This window comes from Chiloscyllium plagiosum, chromosome 4 (genome assembly GCF_004010195.1).
Source record: "Chiloscyllium plagiosum isolate BGI_BamShark_2017 chromosome 4, ASM401019v2, whole genome shotgun sequence".
Classification (NCBI taxonomy): domain Eukaryota; kingdom Metazoa; phylum Chordata; class Chondrichthyes; order Orectolobiformes; family Hemiscylliidae; genus Chiloscyllium; species Chiloscyllium plagiosum.
In genome coordinates, this window is record NC_057713.1 from 129,461,687 (window position 1) to 129,482,831 (window position 21,145).

The 21,145-nt window shown below is 43.0% G+C and overlaps 1 protein-coding gene across 17 annotated transcripts in view; it reads left to right on the forward strand.

Moving 5' to 3' along the window:
* The window catches only part of eya1 (EYA transcriptional coactivator and phosphatase 1), a 223,187-nt gene that overhangs the window by 194,603 nt on the left and 7,439 nt on the right, over positions 1–21,145 (forward strand). For all 17 annotated transcript variants that reach the window (XR_006311525.1, XM_043689216.1, XM_043689209.1 and 14 more), the window contains 5 exons: positions 6,270–6,328; positions 10,617–10,777; positions 13,798–13,912; positions 14,135–14,256; positions 15,936–16,036. Coding sequence is in view for 16 of the 17 variants with exons in the window: in XM_043689216.1 (XP_043545151.1) it covers positions 6,270–6,328; positions 10,617–10,777; positions 13,798–13,912; positions 14,135–14,256; positions 15,936–16,036 (558 nt within the window). In the remaining variant the exon portion in view is untranslated. The remainder of the gene's footprint in view (positions 1–6,269; positions 6,329–10,616; positions 10,778–13,797; positions 13,913–14,134; positions 14,257–15,935; positions 16,037–21,145) is intronic.

Genomic DNA, 21,145 nt, shown 5'->3' on the forward strand with positions numbered 1-21,145 from the left:
CGCTCATTGGTCTGCCCAAACCTTTTTGGTCTTTCAGAACAAGGAGTTGACCCTGACTGAGTGTTAAAGACTGGCACAATCCAAGGTCCAGGACTACATGCTGAGGGATGCACTAAAGACCACTGTCTTTCTGCTGAAGGTAAATGGGCATCTATTCAGTAACCAGACTCTCCCAGTCCCCCAGTGTATGTAATTATTAGTGTTGTAGGTGGAAGAGAGGTCGTTGGTTTTTCAGATAGAGTCAGAGTCCAATGTTTTGTTTATTTACTTGAAATATAACTGTATAGAACCGAATTCTGGCGATGGCCTCAGACAGGATTTTGTAGTCTTCATTCAGCAAGAATATTGTGAGAATGTGGATGGACAAAGACTTTTTATGAATAAAGATTTGAGATAAAATCCGGTCCTTGAGTGGAGCTGACAGGCAGTGTGGGTGTGTCGGGCATTATGGAACAGTCAACCCGAACATGAAATTCCTGTGGCATTTTATTGCTCCTTCCTCATCCAACCAAAGAGAGAGGATAAGTAAGGTTCAGATGAGACAGAACATCGAGAGAGGACGGTTGGCAGCGAGAGTTCCAGTGAGTAAAGGAGCACGAGCGGAAATTACTTCTGGAAACTGTTGTTGGTGAGTAGCAGCTGAGATTTGAGAAATAGTTATTGGAGCAGAGCTCACCAGCAGCTTCAGTGTAGTATTAAAAGTGTAGTATTTGAAATTGTAAGGATAAATAACGTTAAAGAGGTAAGGCACGGTAGGAGATCTCCAAGTGATTGTCTGCTCCTCTTGCTCGATGTGGGAAGGTGGGCACATTCCCAGTGCCTGGGAATTACATGGGGAGAGGAAATTGCTCCATCTACAGATCCTGGGATCCTGAGTTTCGGAGTTGGAGCGGGGACACTGTGGAGCTTCCATGGGACAGGCTGTCGTGGTTCGCATATTTAGGGATGTGGTCACACCAGGGGCACACAGTCCACAGGCAGGAAAGGAATGGGTGACCACCAGGCAGAGCAGGAGGGCTAACCAGGCAGTGCAAGAATTTTCATGTGGCTATTCCCCTGCAAAACAGATTAACATGAGACAGAGTATTGAGTACAGGAGTTGGGAGGTCATGTTGCGGCAGTACAAGACATTGGTTAGGCCACTTTTGGAATATTGTGTGCAATTCTGGTCTCCTTCTTATCGGAAGGATGTTGTGAAACTTGAAAGGGATCAGAAAGTGTTTACAAGGATGTTGCCAGGATTGGAGGTTTTGAGTTATAAGGAGTAGTTGAATAGGTTGAGGTTGTTTTCCCTGGAGTATTGGAGGCTGAGGGGTGACACGATGGAGGTTTATAAAATCAATAGGAGCATGGATAGGGTAAATAGACAAAGTCTTTTCCTGGGGTGGGGGAATCCAGAACTAGAGGTTTAGGTGAGAGGGGAAAGATATAAAAGAGACCCAAGGGGCAACGTATTCATGCAGAGAGTGGTACATGTATGGAACATATTGCCAGAGGAAGTGGTGGAGGCAGGTACAATTGCAATATTTAAATGGCATCTGGATGTGTGTATGAACAGGAAGGGTTTGGAGGGATATGGGCCGGGTGCTGGCAGGTTGGTCTAGATTGAGTTGGGATAGATGGTTTTCATGGATGAGTTGGACTGAAGGGTTTGTTTACATGCTGCACATCTCTATGATTCTCTGACTCTATGATCTTTTTGGGAACTGTTGAGAGAAATGGTCTTTCAAGGGATAACAGCAACAGCCAAATTCATGCCACTGTGATTGGCTCTGCTACAGAGGGAGGGCGAGCTAGTCATAGAAATGCTGTACAGGGAACTCATCAGTAAGAGGAATAGATAGATGTTTCCGTGGCCGAGTCCAGGGTGGTGTGCTGCCCCCTGGTGCTCGGGTCCTGGATGTCTTGGAGCAGGTCCACAACATTCTGCAGGGGGAGGGTGAACAGCCAGTGGTCATGGCACCTATTGATACTAACAACAGGGAACAAAAAGGGATGAGGTCCTGAGAGCAGAACATAGAGAACTAGGAAGAAAGTTAAAAGGCAGGACCTCAAAGGTTGTTACCTCAGGATTCTGACCATTGCCATGAACACGTGGCTGACGGAGGTGGGAGGGGGAGGGTTTCAGGCTCATTGGGCACTGGGACTAGCTCCAGTGGGAGGTGGGGCCTGTACAAACTGGAGGGGTTGCGCTTGGGCAGGGCTGGGACTGATATCCTTGGGGGGGTGGGGCGGGGGGGAGGGTGTACTTCATAGAGTGTTTGGGGAGGGTTTAAACTAGTGTGGCAGAGGGAGGGGAACATGAGGACCAGGCCAATAGATGCAGAAGTTGAGGGAGAGGTAAGAACCAAGGCTAACATTACGAGAACAAAGAGCTAAGAAAATTACAGCACAGGAACACGCCCTTCGGCCCACCTAGCCTATCCCAATCCAGATGCTCTATGTAAACCAGTCACCTATTTTCTAAGGATCCGTAACCCTATGCGCCCTGCCCATTCATGTATCTGTCTGAATAGTTCTTCAATGATGCTATCATGCCCACCAATGCCACCTCCGCTGGCAATGTGTTTCAAGCACCCACCACCTCCTTGAAACTTTTCCCCTCTCAACTTGAACTCGTGACCCACAGTAATTGAGTTCCCCCACTCTGGGAACTCTGCTGTTCGTGACCGATAGAAATGATTTGGAGGAAACGTAGCTGGTCTGATTAGTGAGTTTGTGGATGATAGAAAGATTGGTGGAGTTGTGGATCGCGAGGAGGACTGTCAGAGGATTCCGCAGGATATGGATCAGTTGGAGGTATGGACAGAAAAATTGCAGATGGAGTTTAATCCCAACAAATGTGAAGTGATGTATTTTGGTAGTTCAAAGTCAGGTGGAAATGATACAGTGAATGGCAGGACCCTTCGGAGGGATCTGGATGTACAGGCCCGCAGATCATTGAAGGTGGCCGTGCAGCTCGATAAGGCAGTAACAAAGGCCAATGACATGCTGACCTTCACTGGAAGGGACACTGAGAATAAGGATAGGCAAGTTATGCTGCAGCTTTACAGAACTTTAGTTAGTCTATACTTGGAATACTGCGTACAATTCTGCTCACCACACTCCCAGAAGGAAGTTGATGCTTTGGAGAGGGTCCAGAAAATGTTGACCAGGATGTTGCCTGGTATGGTGGGTGGGGGGGCGGGGGTAGGGGAGGAACGGGGGTTTAGCTAAGAAGACGGCTGGATAGACTGGGTTAGTTTTCACTGGAACGCAGGAGTTTGAGGGTTTACCTTATAGAAGTTTATAAGATTGTGAATGGCACAGATAGAGTGGAATGTATGAGGCGTTTTCCCAGGGTGGAGGGATAGTTACAAGGGGGGACAGGTTCAAGGCGTGAGGGGAAATGTTTAAAAGATTTGTGAGAGGCAGGTTTTTGCCACAAAGGGTGGTCAGTGCTTGGAACGTGCTGCCAGAGGAGGTGGTGGAAGCAGATACAATAGCAGCATTTAAGAGACACCGATACAGATCCATGAATAGATTAGATTACTTACAGTGTGGAAACAGGCCCTTTAGCCCAACAAGTCCACACCTACCCTCCGAAGAGCAAACTACCCAGACACATTCCCCGAATTTACCCCCTCATTTTAGCATGGCCAACTCACCTAATCTGCACATCTTTGGACTATGGGAGGAAACTGGAGCTCCCGGAGGAAACCAACGCAGCCACAGGGAGAATGTGCAAACACCACAGCAGACAGTTACCTGAGGTGGGAATTGAACCCGTGCCTCTAGTGATGTGAGGCTGCAGTGCTCACCACTGTGCCACCGTGCCACCCAAATAGGAAGGGAATAAAGGGATACGGATCCTGTATGTGAGGATCGGTTCAGAATGGAAGGACAAAATCTGGAGTTCTCTCCTCTGGAGCTTGTCTTTCTATCAGGAGGAGCTCTCCTGCTCCCTGTTCCATTCAGAGTGAGCTATCTGTTAGAAACAGCCTGACCAGGATTGAACCACCATCCTTCAGGAGAGTGCGGACCCTCTTGATGACATTTGTCATGAGGCAGCAGGTTATCAAGTCATGTGACCTCCCCTTGCCAAGGGGACAGCTTGTTCATGTTGCTTTGGCTCATTCTTATTTAAATTAGAATCATCGACTCCTGACAGTGTGGAAACAGGCGATTTGGCTCAACAATTCCACACTGACCCTCCAAAGAGTAACTCACCCAGACCTATTGCCCTCCCCACTACTCTACGTTTCCCCCTAATTAATGCACCTCACCTACACACCCCTGAATACAATGAACAATTTAGCATGGCCAATTCACCCGAAACTGTACATCCCTGGACTGTGAGAAGAAACCGGTGCACCCGCAGAAAACACACGCAGACACGGGGAGAATATGCAAAGTCAACACAGACAGTCGCCTGAGGATTGGAATCGAAACTGGGTCCCGGGCACGATGATGCAGCACTGCTAACCACTGAGACACCATGTCGTCTGCATGTTGCTTTTAATTCCTCTATAATCGTTTCTTCTTGTCCCTTTCATCTTTGGAAACAATTTATTCCACAAAGAGTTGTTGGTGATTCTTTCAATCTATGAAGTTCTGAAAGTTGTGAAGTTGACACTGTCACACAGATGTGGCAGGGTTGGCCCTGTGATATGGCACACCATCCCCTCCATCAGGCTGAAGGGTGTGCAGGCCTCATGCCTGGTCAACTCTGTTCCTGTCTGATGTGAATAGCTTTGAGCAGTAAGGTCGAGGACAAACTGTCAGTGATGGTGCTGTTCAGTGTCGGGCTGATGGACCTGCCATCGCTGGTGGGGAATGGGGGCAGACCACATGAGCAGAGTGAGAGGTTGGCGGGTGGGTATTTGGGAGACACTGACTTCTGAAGTTTCATTCATCTACTGTGAGCGTTTCTATGGGGTCATTACCCTTTCGGTTTCCTTCCCCTCCCTTCCTTTCCCTTCCCTTCCCTTCTCTTCCCTTCCCTTCCCTTCCCTTCCCTTCTCTTCCCTTCCCTTTCCTTCCCCTTCTCTTCCCTTCCTTTCCATTCCCAGCCCCTCTCTTCCCTTTTCCTTTCCCTTTAAAACGTACCCTCGCACGTTCAACAGCTCTGAGGTTAAGATCCTAACCTGTCAACATCCTCTTGTGATTCTGCTGTTCTGTAGGATTGCTGTGCATTTAGCCTTTTGAAGAGGAGGAGCAGATAGTTATCTCTCCCACTACTTCAAACGGTTTCAATGTATTTTTCTCTGGAAGCTCTGTTGGTGTATCTGCGCTGGAACTCCACACAGATATAGCTCAGCAGGAGATATTGACAGACAGCAAGGGGATTGGTAGCTTGTTTTGATGGACAATTTAAAGAGAAGTCGAAGTTTTTCGAAGAGACCTTTGAATGACTACTTGCTTACTTTGAGAATCTCATGAGTAACTCTAAGCCTTATTATAGAGCTCATTTCCCTTCCTGCCCTTCCCTTTCCTTCCCTTCCCTTCCCTCCCTTTCTATCTTCCTTCCCTTCCTTCCCTTCTTTTCTTCCTTCCTTCCCTTCCCTTCCATCTCTTCCCTTCCTTTCCTTTCTTTCTCCCTTTCTCTCTTCATTCCTTTCTCCCTGTCTTTAACAGGAGAGCAGCCCTGTGGTCTGGTAAGACTATGGCATTTCTTTTTCTATTTTTTGGTGCTCAATATCAAATTCTGTTTGATAATTCTCCAACCTTGGAAAGTTTTACTACGCTGAGGGTTCGTCAACAAAATGAATACTTGCTTTTGTCATCCTTAAAGAAGTAGCAGATAGATTTACATATCATGTTTCTTTCCTTAGAATTTTCTTTCGTATTTGCAAAAGCAGATGTTAATATTAGAATATTACGGAATATCAAAAACTGGTTTCATTAATTTTGACATCATTCTCCAAACCAATTGATTCTTCAGCGTATTTTTTTTCAACAAGTCAATGGAAACAGTAATTTTGCAAAGCTATCAGCTATTTGTTAATCCTAATTAATCCAGTATAGATTATTTAATGCTCACTTTTAAAAATGATTCAGCTATAGCTATGGTTTATTCAAATACTACATAAGCATGAAGAGAAAAAGGTAAATATTTTCATTTGAATTTTACAGCAATGTTTTAATAAAACAAAGTCAAAATACTTGAACAGAGGTTTGGCAGCTTGTACAAGTTCCCTGTTTGTCTCCATTATTTTCAGCACTGTTTCAGATAGAATAATTTTAGCCTATATTTAAATTACCTTACCAACATCTTGAATCCTTTACAGGAATGTGATCAAGTTCATATCGATGATGTATCATCAGACGATAATGGGCAGGATTTGAGGTATGTTCATCACAAAATGAAAGTTCTGACAAGGGTCACTGGACCTGAAAAGTTAACTCTGATTTCTCTGCACAGGTGCTGCCAGACCTGCTGAGCTTTTCCAGCAATTTCTGTTGTTGTTTCTGATTTCCAGCATCCGCAGTTCCTTCGGTTTTTGTTGAGTAGAATTTACAGGCTGGGCTTTCGCATTTCGAGTTGAAGTATTTTATCGACTGAGAGTCATGGCAGCTAGTCTGCCAAAGCATGGAGCAGATTTGTTCACTCAATCTTCTGCTGTTCACCTTATCTGGGCTCCATGGCACTTTTCTCATGGAATCACATGGAATCTTCAGGCATTCCCACCACTAGCAGAGGCTAAGGGAAGGCAATGGCCTAATGCTATTATCACTCGACTATTAATCCAGAAGCTAAGCTAATATCCCGGGGACCTGGCTTCAAATCCTGCTATGGCAGATTGTGGAATTTGGATTCAATTAAAAATGATGACCACAAACCATTGTCAGGAAAAACCCATCTGGCTCACTAATATCCTTCAGGGAAGGAAACTGCCATCCTTTCCTATTCTGGCCTACATGTGAGTCTGGACCCACAACAATGTGGTTGACTCTTAACTCTCCTCTGGGTAATTAGAGATTGGCAATAAACATTGGCCTAACCAGCCCTCATCCTGTGATTGAATTAAAAGTAAATGGTGCCACATTGAAAGCCCAGAAGCAAAGCACTTCAGATGCCCATACAGGCCAGGTCCCATGTGGCTTGGCTCGTGTAACCGAGGGCATGGCCCACACTGGTACCCCAGTTCACCAACAGGAAGCCAGAGATACTACCAGATCGGGTGATAGAAAGGAGGGGCTCCAGGAGGAGATGTAGATTAAGCTTGAGCTGGTTAAGTAGTCGAGGGCACAGTTTAAAAATAAGAAGGCCCCAGATGAGAAGGAAGTATTGTGCATTTTTGCAATTCTCTGGCATAGAGGACTGTAGAGGTGCAGTTCTGAGAATGTTTAAGGTAAAGATGAATGGATTCCTGATAACCCTGTACACCATTGGTAGTGGGGATGGGGTAGGTAAAAGGCATTGTAGTGCTCAACCTGTCATGTTTGTATTGGATGGTGGGGCAGGCACAGTGGCTGAATGACCTACCCCTGTTCCTGTGTTGCTATGTTCCTCCTGATTGCTGCAGAGTCCATACCACCAGAACCAAGATGGCAACCCCGTGAGTCACACAGCAGTGCAGCGAATGACCTTCCGCACTGTCCAAGGGTACAATAGTGAAGCTAGTTGTTTGTCACGAGTTCCTTTTTCTCATTGTTTGGCAGAACGAACAGAGTAGATAGACTGAAGCTGTTTCCGCTTCTAAAAGAAACAAGGGCAAGAGGACATAGATTTAAAGTGACGCACAAATGAAATAAGTGAACTCTGCTGAGAAATCATCCAGTCTCGAAACATTGGCTTGCTCTCTCTCCACGGATGCCACCTGACCTGCTGTGACCTTCAGCACTTGTTGTTTTCAGTGAATGAGGAAGAGTTTTTCCCTCCAGTGAGTGGTTAGAGTATGGAATGCATTGCCTTGAAATGTGGTGGAGGGAGGTTCAATCGAGGCATTCAGGAGGGTATTGCATGACTAGTAATGGTATACAAGGATATGGGGAAAAGGCAGGAGAGTGGCACTGGATAATAGGGGCCGAATAGTCTCCATCTGTGCTGTAACAGTTCAGTAGTTTGTTCAAGTGCTACCATCCATGCTACTTCACCCTTTCAGGACCAGCACTTGTTTAAATACTGCACTGCACAGACAAATTGCCAAGGCTAATGGACCGGAGTACTCACTGTTACATGGAACATCTCCACGGTACCTGGACTTCAGGTGACAAGTTACGAGGAGAGACTATACACATTAGGCCTATTTTCTCAAGAATTGAGAAGGTTAAGGTGTGATCTGATGGGAGTCATTGAGTCATACAGCGTAACAACAGGCCCTTCAGCCCACCCTGTCATTGCCAACCAATAAACACAGCAAACCCATTTACCTGCACGTGGTCCATAGCCTACCATGCCCTGGCATTTTAAGTGCTCATCTTGGCTTCTGCCTCCATTACCTCTCAGGCAGCACATTTCATATTTCTACCCCCTCTGGGTGAAAGATTTTTTTCTCAGACCTCCTCTAAAGCACTTGCTGTTCATCTTAAATGTACGCCCTCTGGTCTTTGACATGTCTGCCCTGGGGACACGATTCTCACCATCTACTCTGTCAATGCCTCTCATATTTTTGTATACCTCACAATCAGGTTTCCCTTGCTGTGCTCCAGGGAAAGCAATCCCAGACTATCCGGTCTCTCCTCATATCTCAGACTTCCCATCCCTGGCAACACCCTCTCCACTGTAATCACCCTCAAGATATGAGCAGGAAAAGACAGGGTAGATAAAGATAAACTATTCCCGTTGGTTGGGGATTCTAGAGCTAGGGGCACTGTCTGAGAATTAGGGCAGACTGTTCAGGAGAGATGTTAGGAAGCACTTTTACACACACAGGGTGGCAGATGTTTGGAACCCTCTTCCCAAATGGCATTGGATGCTGGTTGTTAATTAATTGGTTGTTAATTGTTGTTAATTTGAAATATGAGGTAGATGAATTTAAACCCAAGTCAGATTGAGAGGGCCCAGGTGTGTGTATGGGCTAGAGGGGAGGGTGTGAAGGGGTATTGGTGGAATGTGCCACATTTCACAGGAAATGAAAATCCACATGTTAGCTGGAGAAGTTCAATTGTTCACGTCGGGACCTGGAGACCTCAACGTCCAACCAGGACTTCAGAGCCCTAGTCCAGGATTCCCTTCAGGCTAATGTACAGGTTCAATTGGCAGTTAAGAAACCAACTGCAGTGTTCACATTCTTTTCAAGAGGGCTGGAATACAAGGACAGGGATGTACTGCTGAAGCTGTATAAGGCTATGGACAGACCACATCAGTGTGAGCAGTTTTGGGCCCTGTATCTAAGGAAGGATGTGCTAGTGTTAGAGGGGGTCCAAAAGAGATTTACAAGAATGATCCTGGGGATGAAGGGCTTGTCATATGAGGAATGGTTGATTCTGGATCTGTAATTGATGGAGTTTAGAAGGATGAGGGGGAAATTTACAGATTGAAACTTACAGATTACTGAGAGGTCTGCATAGACTGGACATGGAGAGGATGTTTCCACTAGTAGGAGAGAATAGGACCCAAGGGCACAGCCTCAGAGTGAAGGGATGACCCTTTAGAATTGAGATGTCTAACATTAAGGACTCACATATCTGTAAACTCGATTGTCTGCAATTAACCTGCAGGACCACGCTGTCCCAACCCGTGGATTGCAAGGAGCCTGGTAGGAACAAGCAAACAATTCTGCCCTCTGATTGATCATAGTCCTGCACCTCTTCGATTTGCAAAGATAGCCACTTGGTTGAAGTACATGCAGTGTGGTTGCCACGTTTATGCTACAAGCTGTTGGTTTATGCTATAAGTGCGAAGTTGATGTAGCATAGTGCCATGAAGTGACATCCTCAACCCCTTGGCTGTTCAGTGCTCCACACTGTGACAAGCTGCCTGTCTCTCCTTCTGAGCTTAAAAGCCACACAATCCCCAGAGGCTGCCAGCACTGATACTCCACTGCATGGCAAACCTTGCACCCTGAGCTCCTTCAGGACTGAACATCTCCTTGTACACACTGTCAGTCTTCAGAAAGTAAGCTAACAGCCATAAGCCATCCTGTTTAGTTGCACGACATATATGTTCAAGCTGGAAAAAGCGATAAGTTGGAGGTGTCCCTAAGCTCCAAAGTGGAGTGTTGAAAGAGCTGAAGGCGTGGGAGTCCGATTGAGAGCAGTCATGATGATGTGTTGTGAGGCTGCTGGTTTGCCCATGCTTGTTGACAGAGTGAGACATGGTGCCAAGAACCGAGCTGGATAGAAGCCGAGAGAAGCAAGCTGCTTTGGTTTATATGTCAGGAGTTCACGGCATCTGTTTTCTTGGCGTAGGAGAGGAGAATTGGAAGTGGCAGGGTAATGAGGTGATTCAACAAGATAGTAAGGTAGTCACTGCTCAACTCGGGAGAAAATCAACTTTAAAGAGAAAATTGGGAACTTGTTCCTCAACGTGAGGATTCCAATTTTATTTTTAATTCTTGCTACATTTTCCCAACTTTCTTATCAATGCCGCTCCAGGGAAGGAGAAATTAGATAAGGCGCAAGATGTTATATGAAATACCAATGTGTTTGTTCTCCACTGACTGTTGTATAATTTGTGTCCATTTATACAGCACTTATAACTTTGCTACAGATGGCTTTCATGCTGCAGCAACTAGTGCGAATCTTTGCCTAGCAACTGGTGTGCGTGGAGGAGTTGATTGGATGCGGAAGTTAGCTTTTCGCTATCGACGAGTAAAAGAAATATATAACACCTACAAGAATAATGTTGGAGGCAAGTATTCTAATCTTCTTTCATGATATAGTTGGCTAATTTGCAATAAATATTTGTATCAACTGTTAACACAGGTGAAGTAATGGAGGGTGGCTAATGTTGTGTCATTGTTTAAGAAAGGCTGTAAGGAGAAGCCTGGAAACTGTAGGCCTCTGTGGTGGGTAAGTTGTTGGAGGTGGTTCGGAAAGTTAGGATTTCCATGCATTTGGAGAAGCAAGGATTGATTAAGGATAGTCAACATGGTTTTGTGAAAGGAAAATCATGTCTCACCAACTTGATTGAGTTTTTTAAATGAAGATTGGTGAGGGCAGAGTGATAGATGTTGTTTCCTTGTATTTCAGTAAAGCCTTTGACAAGGTTCTGCATAGTAGACTAATTCGTATAGTTAGATCACATGGGATTCAGGGTGAGCTTGCCAGTTGGACACAAAATTAACTTTATGGTCAGAGACAGAGGGTGGTGATGGAGGATTGTTGGTTGGACTGGGAGGCCTATGACCAATGGTGTTCCACAAGGATCAGTACTAAGCCCACTTTTGTTTGTAATTTAAATAAATGATTTGGATGAGAATTTAGGAAGCATAGTTAGTAAGTTTGCATATGACACCAAACTTGATGGTGTAGTGGACAGTGAAGAAGGTCAGCTAAGATTACAAAGAGATCTTGATCAATTGGGCAGTGGGTAGATGAGTGGCAGAGGAGTTTAATTTGGATAAATGTGAGTTATTGCATTTTGTTAAAACAAACTAAGGCAAGAATTATACAATTAAAAATAGGGTGTTGGGTAGTGTTGGGGGTCAAGTGTGTGGTTTTGGAAAAGCACAGCAGATTAGACAGCATCCGAGGAGTAGGGCAATCGACGTTTCATAAGCCCTTCATCAGGAATGGCTGATCGTTCCTGATGAAGGGCTTATTCCTGAAACATTGATTTTCCTGCTCCTCGGACGCTGCCTGACCAGCTGTGCTTTTCCATCTCCACACTCTCGACTCTGATCTCCAGCATCTGCAGTCCACACTTTCTCCCCGTTGGGTAGTGTTGTAGAACAGAGAGACCTGGGGTTTCAAGTACGTAATTCTATGAACTTTGCATCACATATAGTTAGGGTGCTTAAGAAGGTGTTTCACACCCTTGCCTTCATTGCTCAGACTTTTGCATATTGGAGTTGGGAGTTATGTTGAGGTTGTACAGGATGTTGGTGAGGCCACTTCTGGAATACTGTGTGCAGTTCTGGTTGCCCTGCTATAGAAATGATATGATTAATCTAGAGAGGATTCTGAAAAGATTTACCGGCATGTTGCCAGGAATGGAGGGTTTGAAATATAAACATAGACTAAAACGTTTGGGTCTTCTTTCACCAGGACGTAGGAGGTTGAGGAATGACCTTACTGAGGTTTATAAAATCATGAGGGGCAGAGTTATGATGAATTACAAGGCTGTTCCCTCAGGTGGGTGAGTTCAAATCTAGGAGGAATTTGTTAGGCTGACAGGCGACAGGTTTAAAAAGGACAAAGGAGCAAACTTTTTACCCAGAGGGCATTTCATGTGTGGAATGAACTGCCAGCGAAAGTGGTGGTTGCAGGTCCAGTTACAATGTTTAAAAAACATTTGGATAAAGTCATGAATAGGAAAGGTTTGGAGGGAAAAGGATTAGTGGTGCTGGAAGAGCACAGCAGTTCAGGCAGCATCTGAGGAGCATTAAAATTGATGTTTCGGGCAAAAGCCTTTCATCAGGAATACAGGTGAAGGGCTTTGGCCCGTAACGTCGATTTTACTGCTCCTCGGATGCTGCCTGAACTGCTGTGCTCTTCCAGCACCACTAATCCAGAATCTGGTTTCCAGCATCTGCAGTCATTGTTTTTACCTTGGAGGGATATGGGCCAAGCACAGACAGGTGGCACTAGTTCAGTTTGGGAACATGGTCGACCTAGGCTGGTTTTACCGAAGGGTCTGTTTCCATTCTAAATTACTCTATAAGTAACAGGTAAGAGCAAATAGATATTTTCTAAGTAATTTGTGAATACTGTTTTGATTAAACATTAAATTGATGATAATTGTTGTGATATAATGAACACTGAAACCTGCTAAAAATAGTGATTTATGCAGATAACGTTTTAAAAGCCAAAATTCAAAACAGTATTCTTTTCATGTAATTTATCTGTTTGGAGTAAAACACATCAGGTTTCTTGTCTTAATATGGTAGCATTGGAATATTTAAATGCTTGCCGATTGTAAACATGTATATGCACTTTATAATCATGGTCTGTGACGATCCAGTTCTTCAGTGGAGACTTACTGGGTTTAATTAGGTTTGTACTAAACAACAGTATCTGTATTTGCAGCCAGTTTGGCATAATCTTCTATATATTTTCTAAATAAAAGAAATCCAACCAAAATATTTGTGTATGTGGGTTTTCTCTTGGTCAAGTTTGTATATTTTGTTTGAAATTTATCAGTTCTCAAATAAACTGGTAATTGGAGCACATTAATGAATTGCATATCTGCATGTCAAAAGATGCTAAACTTCCAGTGGACTTCAATTTCCCCACTAACCCTATTTGACTCATGTTTCCAGTTAGTCTTTTACAGAAGTAAGCCCCCAAAAGAAACATGATTCTAACAGGGTTTCATTGGTTAATCAAGTGGGTATGTGATCCATGCTGTTTTATCCTGCTGTCTGAATGTGGCTTTATGACATAGAGAGAGAAATAAAAATCAAAATGTAAAATTAAAAAAAATGTGAAAATAATTAGGTTTTAACTTTTATGGCTTTGTATAATATTTAGGTATGCCGTTTGGTAATATGCTTCATTCTCTTAAAAGTGTTCTGTGCATTGAGTAGTTTTATGTGGGTCTTATTAAATATTGAATTTTGTTGTTATTCTTTCAATGGATGTAGGCATTATCTGTTGCCCGCTCTCAATTGTCCTTGAACTGAGTGACTTGCTGGGCATTTCAGAGGGCAGTTAAGAGTCAACCACACATGAATCTTTAACTCAGAATAATTATTTTGAAAATCTCAGGTCTCCTTGGTCCGACGAAAAGGGAATCATGGTTACAATTACGAGCAGAAATTGAAGCTTTGACAGACTCATGGTTAACAGTTGCACTGAAAGTTCTCACACTCATTCACTCAAGGTGAGGAGCAATCTGAACTTGCAGTTTACAGCACACCAAAGTAATTAGATAATGAAAATGGTTTGTAACAAAATACAATGTATTAGAGTACTTATAGAACACAACTTATGGTGTTTAGTTGATAACAAAATGGCAGAACGTGTTTACTCGGTTATATAACTGATTCTTTAACCAACTTCAGAATATAACTTTCAATAACGCCAAATATATGATGTCTTTCAGGTCAAACTGTATAAATATTTTAGTAACAACAACACAATTGATACCTGCTCTTGCCAAAGTCTTGCTGTATGGATTAGGAATTGTTTTTCCAATTGAAAACATATATAGTGCAACAAAAATAGGTGAGTAAAATCAGAATACAAAGTGTAAATAACTTAAGTATTTCACTTCATCTCTAATCTAATTATATCTGGCACTTCTCAAAATTGATCTGTGAATTTTATTTTCCCATTAAAGAGATGGTTATAAACATATTAATGTTAAACTTTGACAATTTCAGAGGGAAAGCTTTTCTACAAGATGGAATGAATTGCAGTTATTTGTTGAATTGTCTGACGATAGGTTTGGGATCATACACCTTTCCAACGCAGGAGGTTATTTGGGCCATCGTGACTGGGTCAATAGAGAAAGGGCTACTGAGACTAATTCTGCTGTCTAAGTCTTAGTCTGTGATATTGTATGTTCCAATGCTTCAAGGAATATACAAGTAAATGCGATGTAAATGACTGCCTCTTCAATCTTTTGATACAGTACGTTCTATACCTGCACCACTTTGCAACTTTTCTGCCCATTTACCCAGTCCGTTGATATCTTCCTGCAATCTGTTTCCTTCTCCCTCACTGTCAGCCAGAAATATTAATTCTTGTAGCAGCTCGCAATTTCTGAATCGTATCCCCCACATTTAAAGCTCAATCATTGATATATATCGTCAAATACAGAAACAGCAATTAACCACTAACCTTTTACTTCCTATTACATGAATTGTACAGAGAGACTTGCATTTCTTTATAGATATTAAATGGAGGTAATCATTCCACAATAAAGTACATTGTTATTTATTTTACTCTAAATGACACTACTTACAAAAGTTTTGGTTTTGTTTAAAACGAAACCTTTTTTTTTCTCCACTTCCTTTTCTCCCAATATCATCCACTATTCCCAGTTAAGGAGACACTAACTTACTTTCATTTGATTCTCGATACCAGCATATGGCATACTTTCACTCTCTCGCTGTGTCCTTTGATGGCAGAGCTGATGTTGGTAGTTCATGCAAGTAATTCAAAGCAAAAACGTATATACTTTCAATATATGGTACAGCATAAAGTCAGAGTTATACAGAATGCAATCAGAACCTTCAGTCCAACCCGTCCATGCTGACCAGATATCCTAAATTAATCTAGTCCCATTTACCAGCATTTGGCTCATATCCCTCCAAACCCATCCTATTCATATACCCACCCAGATGTCTTTTAAGCGTTGTAATTGTACTTGCCTCCGGTACTAGTACTAACTTCCTCTGGCAGCTCATTCCATAAATGCGTCACCCTCTCATGAAAAAGTTACCCCTTAAGTCACTTTTATATCTTGCCCCTCTCACCCTAAACCTATTCCCTCTAGTTCTGGACTCCCCTATTCTGGGGAAAAAAGTGTTAGCTGTCTTCCCTATCACTGCCCATCATGATTTTATAAACCCCCAAAAGGTCACCCCCTCAGCTTCCAATGGCCCCAACCTATTCAGCCTCTCCCTATGGCTCAAACCCTCCAACCCTGGCAACATCCTTGTAAATCTTATCTGCACCCTTTCAAGTTTCATAACATCCTTCCTATAGGAAGGAGACCAGAATGGAATACAGTATTCCAAAAGTAGTGTGCAGTCGCAACATGACCTCCCAACTCCCATCTCAATGCACTGACCAATAGGTTTCAACCTGCTGCACTTAAAAAAGCAAAATATTTAAATTTGGTGTAACAGTAAAACAATGTGTTCTTTCAAAGTAACAATTTGCATCTTTTACTTTAGGGAAAGAAAGCTGCTTTGAACGTATAATTCAAAGGTTTGGCAAAAAAGTTGTGTATGTTGTTGTGGGAGACGGTGTGGAAGAAGAACAGGCATCTAAAAAGGTAAATCATCTAAGATTGTAACACTCTCTTTATTAAACAGTACTTATGTGTCCATTTCTTAATCAGAGCCCATTAAACAAAAGGAAATTGCTACCAAGCCACTTGCATCCATGTTGCACAATCACTTTAAGTGTCTCAAAGACTGCAGGTAGCAACGATCAAAATCTGAAACAATTTTCAATCATAGCAGATAACAATATTACTCCAGAAGTAAGTCCTTCAATTATTGCATAAATAACTCGTCTTCAGAAGAACTAACAGCAGGAGTAGGCCATTCAGACCCTCGAGAGTGGTCCACCATCTGCTACAATCATGGTTGATCACATCTCAGCCTCAACTCCATTTTCCTACCCACTCTCTATAGCCCTTCAACCTATTGCTAATTAAAAATCTAAGCATCTCCTTCTTAACTTAACTCAATATCCTAGCACCCACTGCACTCTGGGGGAGTGAATTTGACAGATTCATGACCCTTTGAGAGAAGTAATTCCTCCTCAACTCTGTTTTAAATCAGCTACACCTTATCCTAAAACTATGACCTCTCATTCTAGATTTCCCTACATGAGGAAACATCCTCCTCGATGTTTACTTTGTCAGTGCCCTTTTCTTCGAAACTCCAGAGAGTATCTAAACGGCTCAATCTCACTTCATAAGTCAAAGCCCTCATCATTGGAATCAATGCAGTAAATTTTCTCTGAACTGCCTCCAATACAACTACTTCACATCAGGAGACAAGGCTGTATAATAAACAGTGAAAGATGTGCTTTTTCAAACTGCAAGGTTCAAAAATGTAGAATTCTTTAGGGGTCCATATTGCTTTTTCCTATTGAATAAATGAGCTGGCTTTAGGGATTCAGGGATAGCTGCTAAAACTGGCTAAGGAGGCTCATCTGGCAATTGTGGCAAGCTGTGTAAAAGATTTCAGATGGCCATCTACAGGATGGTGAAGTGGACAAATTAGGTGTGGTAGTGTCGTGAAATGAGACACAATCTAGGTAAGGAAGTAGCACAATTTTACTTGGAGAGGAGCAGAGGATCTTTGGTTTTTACAGCTTCTCTGATAAGTAAGATTGGACATGCAAGTGGATAAGGCCACAAAAAAATAGAACCTTTAGTTTGATATCTATCATATTAACATGGATATTTAACACCTAACAGACAGGTACATTGAATCTCCTTAGTTGAATTTAAGGCTTTAGTTCGGCCATAGATGGAGTACAGCAATCATTATAGGAAGTGTATAACCAACTGAAAGGGCACAACTTCAGTTTAAGACTGGTATAGAAAGAGAATTGAGAATTTAGGGTTTTTTTTACAGTGGGAATAAGATTTCAATAATAGTGTAGGTGGTGATTATAGTATATGGGTCTGAAAGGATTAATACTGTGTAGTGCCAACTGCACCTTCCACTGTGATAATATCATGTGGACCTGTGGTTAGAACAGCTTAGGATCTCATAGGAGTGAGACCTTACATCTTGTCCTCCTCAAAGTTGCCATAACAATGTCTACCTTGCTACAAACAAAGTGGGAGTCATGAAAGTCCCACCATTCCAAGGGTCAAAGATTAAATGTAAACATACCTGACTCAATTACAAATATAGTCAATTAGACTTAAAATGAAAAGATTTATCAACTTTGTTTCTTTAATAAACTCAAGGCTATTGATTTATTGTCAAAGAAAACCCATTCCATAAAGATATAAAGTGGGTTCACATGTACAGTTTGTTGTATGAAAATGGAAATTTAAGTAACACAAAATACACATTCTTCAGGTAAAGGAGGAAAAAATTGGATCTCTCTCTGTAAATATTAATTTTAAAAAGAAAAATACTCTCTGGTCATGAATTATTATTTTTGAAAGCAAAAAGGTATAAGACATAGAACATTATGATGGCAGTCGGTCTGATGGCCTTATATATAGTTCTATCATTAACAAGCGCAGTTGTTTCTGGCTTATTGGCAGACACACATACTCAGGAAATACAATATTGAGAGGTTCTGTCCCTCTTCCAGAAGAACATTCAGGTTTCACAATTAATTCACTGCAAAGTTAATTCAGAAACTGGAAGCACAAGCTGTGAAGCATGTTCTTAGTAGGCTTATCCCCACTGATACCACGAAGCAACTCTCCAAGCCACATTGTTTTTAAACAAGTTTGCACTAAAGTTCAGGCTGTGGACCTCTGAGAAGTTAATCCGTTCAGTTATATGAACTCATATGTTTTCCAAGAAGCCTTGTTTTAATACAAAAGGTTTCAATGTTGAAGTCTTTTCGCTGATCTTCGTTGTTTCTAAATGAATCCAGATTAAACTTTTGACAGATCGCCTTTTTTCCACAATTCTTGAAAATACAAATCCTCAAAGAAATTTAAAATATTTGATTTTTCAAAAAAGTCATTCACGGGATGGAGGCCTGCATTTATTGCCCATCCTTAATTGCCCTTGAGAAGATGGTGCTGAGCTACCTTCCTGAGCCACTACAGTCCATTTGGTAGGTACAACCACAAGGGGGATTGCAGTATTTTTACCGGCAACACTGATGGAACAACAATATATTTCCAAGTCAGAATGCTATTGTGGCTTAACCAGAAATTTGTTTTGTCATGCTTTTGCTGTCATTGTCCTTCTAGATGGTTGTGTTGTGGGTTTAAAAGGGATGTTCTAATGAGTCTTGATGAATTTCTGCGGTACGTCTTGTAGGTGGCGCTACTGAGCATCAGTAACAGAGGGACTGCTGGTGGATTTGGTGCCAATCACATGGACTGCTTTGTCCTGGATGGTGACAAGCTCCCTGAGAATTATTGGAGCTGCACACATCCAGGCAAGTGGGGAGTGTTCCATCACATTCCTGACTTGTAAATGGTGGACATGCTTTGGAGGAACACAAAATGAGTTACTCGGTGCAAGATTCCCAGCCTTTCGCCTGCTGTTGTAGACAAAAAGTATTTGTGTATCCGATCCAGTTCAGTTTCTAGTCAATGCTACCTCCCAGAATTGTAGCAGTGGGGAATTCAGTGATGGCGATACCATTGAATATCAAGAGATGGTGATTAGATTCACTTTTGTTGGAAATGGTCATTACCTAGCACTTGTGTAGTGCAAGTGTAACTTGCCACTTAACAGCCCAGTCATGGATATTATCCAGGTCTTGCTGCATTTGGACATGGATTGCTTCAGTATCTGAGGAATGGTGAGCATAATACAACCATTGGTAAACATCCCTAGTTCTGACCTTATGACAGAGGGGAGGTCATTGATGAAGCAGCTGAAGATGGTTGGGCCTAGGATACTAGGCCTGAAGAACGCCTGCAAACTGAGCTGATTGGCCTCTAACACTCTATGACCATCTTCCTTCGTACCAGCTATGATTCCACCCAGTGCAGAGATTTCCCCTGATTCCCATTGACTCCATCTGTAGCAGTGATTAAAAACAATTGCCATCACATTATACATAATATGCCCTTATATGTGCACAAACAGTTTGTAAATCTCTTCCAAAAATGATAGTGGATGCAGAATCAGTTATTAATTTTTTATCTGAGTGAGGTAGGCTTTTGTTAAGCAACAATATTTAAGTGTATGGGCCAAAGGCAGGTGTATGGAGGTAGGCCCTTCACGTCAAAGAGTAATCGACCCAGACCCATTCCTCTACCCTATGTTTACCCCTGACTAATGCACCTAACACTATGGGCAATTTAACATGGCCAACTCACCTGGCCTGCGGGAGGAAACTGGAGCACCCAGAGGAAACCCATGCAGACGGGGAGAATTAGCAAACTCCACACAGACAGTCGCCCGAGGCTGGAATCGAACCCGGGTCCCTGGTGCTGTGAGGAAGCAGTGCTAACCACTGAGCCACCGTGCTGCCACAGATCAGGCATGATCTGACTGAATGGCAGAACAAGCTCAAGGGGCTGAATAGCCCACTCCTGTTCCTATATTGTGATGGAAGAATTTTGATCAGGAAACCTGGAAGTCCGCATTAGCTTCCAAAAGTTTACATATTTTTCTAACGAGAAGCCGAGTCCCCAGAGGAGTGGGTAAGGAAATCGGTGCTCTGTCAGTGGGATCTAGATTCCTGGGTCCAATGGGGCTTGACAGATGGAGAGCCATCAACATGGTACATTTTTGGGGATTGAGATGCCTGGGAATCTGGTAACCGAGGTGAGAAGGAGCTCTTGCACCTCTCCTGGATTATAAGCAGTGCTGCAAAGACACTTAGCTTTTCTCCAGAGCTGTCCCCATTTTCACGGAACTATTAGATATCATGAGGCTTGGAAACTTTGTCAGCCGTGGTTAAACGTGTGAAACTGGTTTCATATGAGATCTCCAGACATATTACAATATGTAAATGACCAAACCAGCTCCATGGAGGAGATTGGCTGCTCTCCCCATTTCTCCACTCACTCATTCACTAACTTTTAAACTGATTGTAAGGCAGCTACTCTGTAAAATTGGGATATGTCTTGTCTTCACCCTAACTGTACTCCACTGTGGCAATACTCTCTGAGGGCTACTAGTCACCACGTCTCTGGAGCAGTATCAACTCAGGGTGGCACAGTGGCTCAGTGGTTGACACTACTGCCTCACAGCGCTGAGGACCGGGGTTTGATTCCAACTTCAAATGGCTGACTATGTGGAGTTTGCACGTGTCTATGGGAGTTTCCTCTGAAACCTACTGTCCAAACATGTGCAGGTTAGGTGGGCTAGCCATGGTAAAAAAATGTCAGTTAGAAGGGTCTGGATGGGATGCACCTTGGAGGGGTAGTGCAGACTTGGTGTAATGAATAGCCTCTTTTTGCACTACAAGAATTCTCTAAATTTTTGGAACACAATCCAACAATGACTGCCTACCTTCAGAAGCCAAGGCTTTTTTTTATTACAAAAGGAATCAGCCACATTATTTAAAAAGATCATACTTTCACAATCAGGACTCCCGCCCACCTTCCGAGGACCCCTTCGCTCACCTCCAACACACTGCATCCACCTGGACACCCTGCGCTGGCCTATTACCTGCCCTCGACCTCTTCATTTCCAACTGCCGCCAGGACATTACCCGCCTCAAACTGTCTACCCCGCTCCCCCACTCCAACCTCTCACCCTCACAA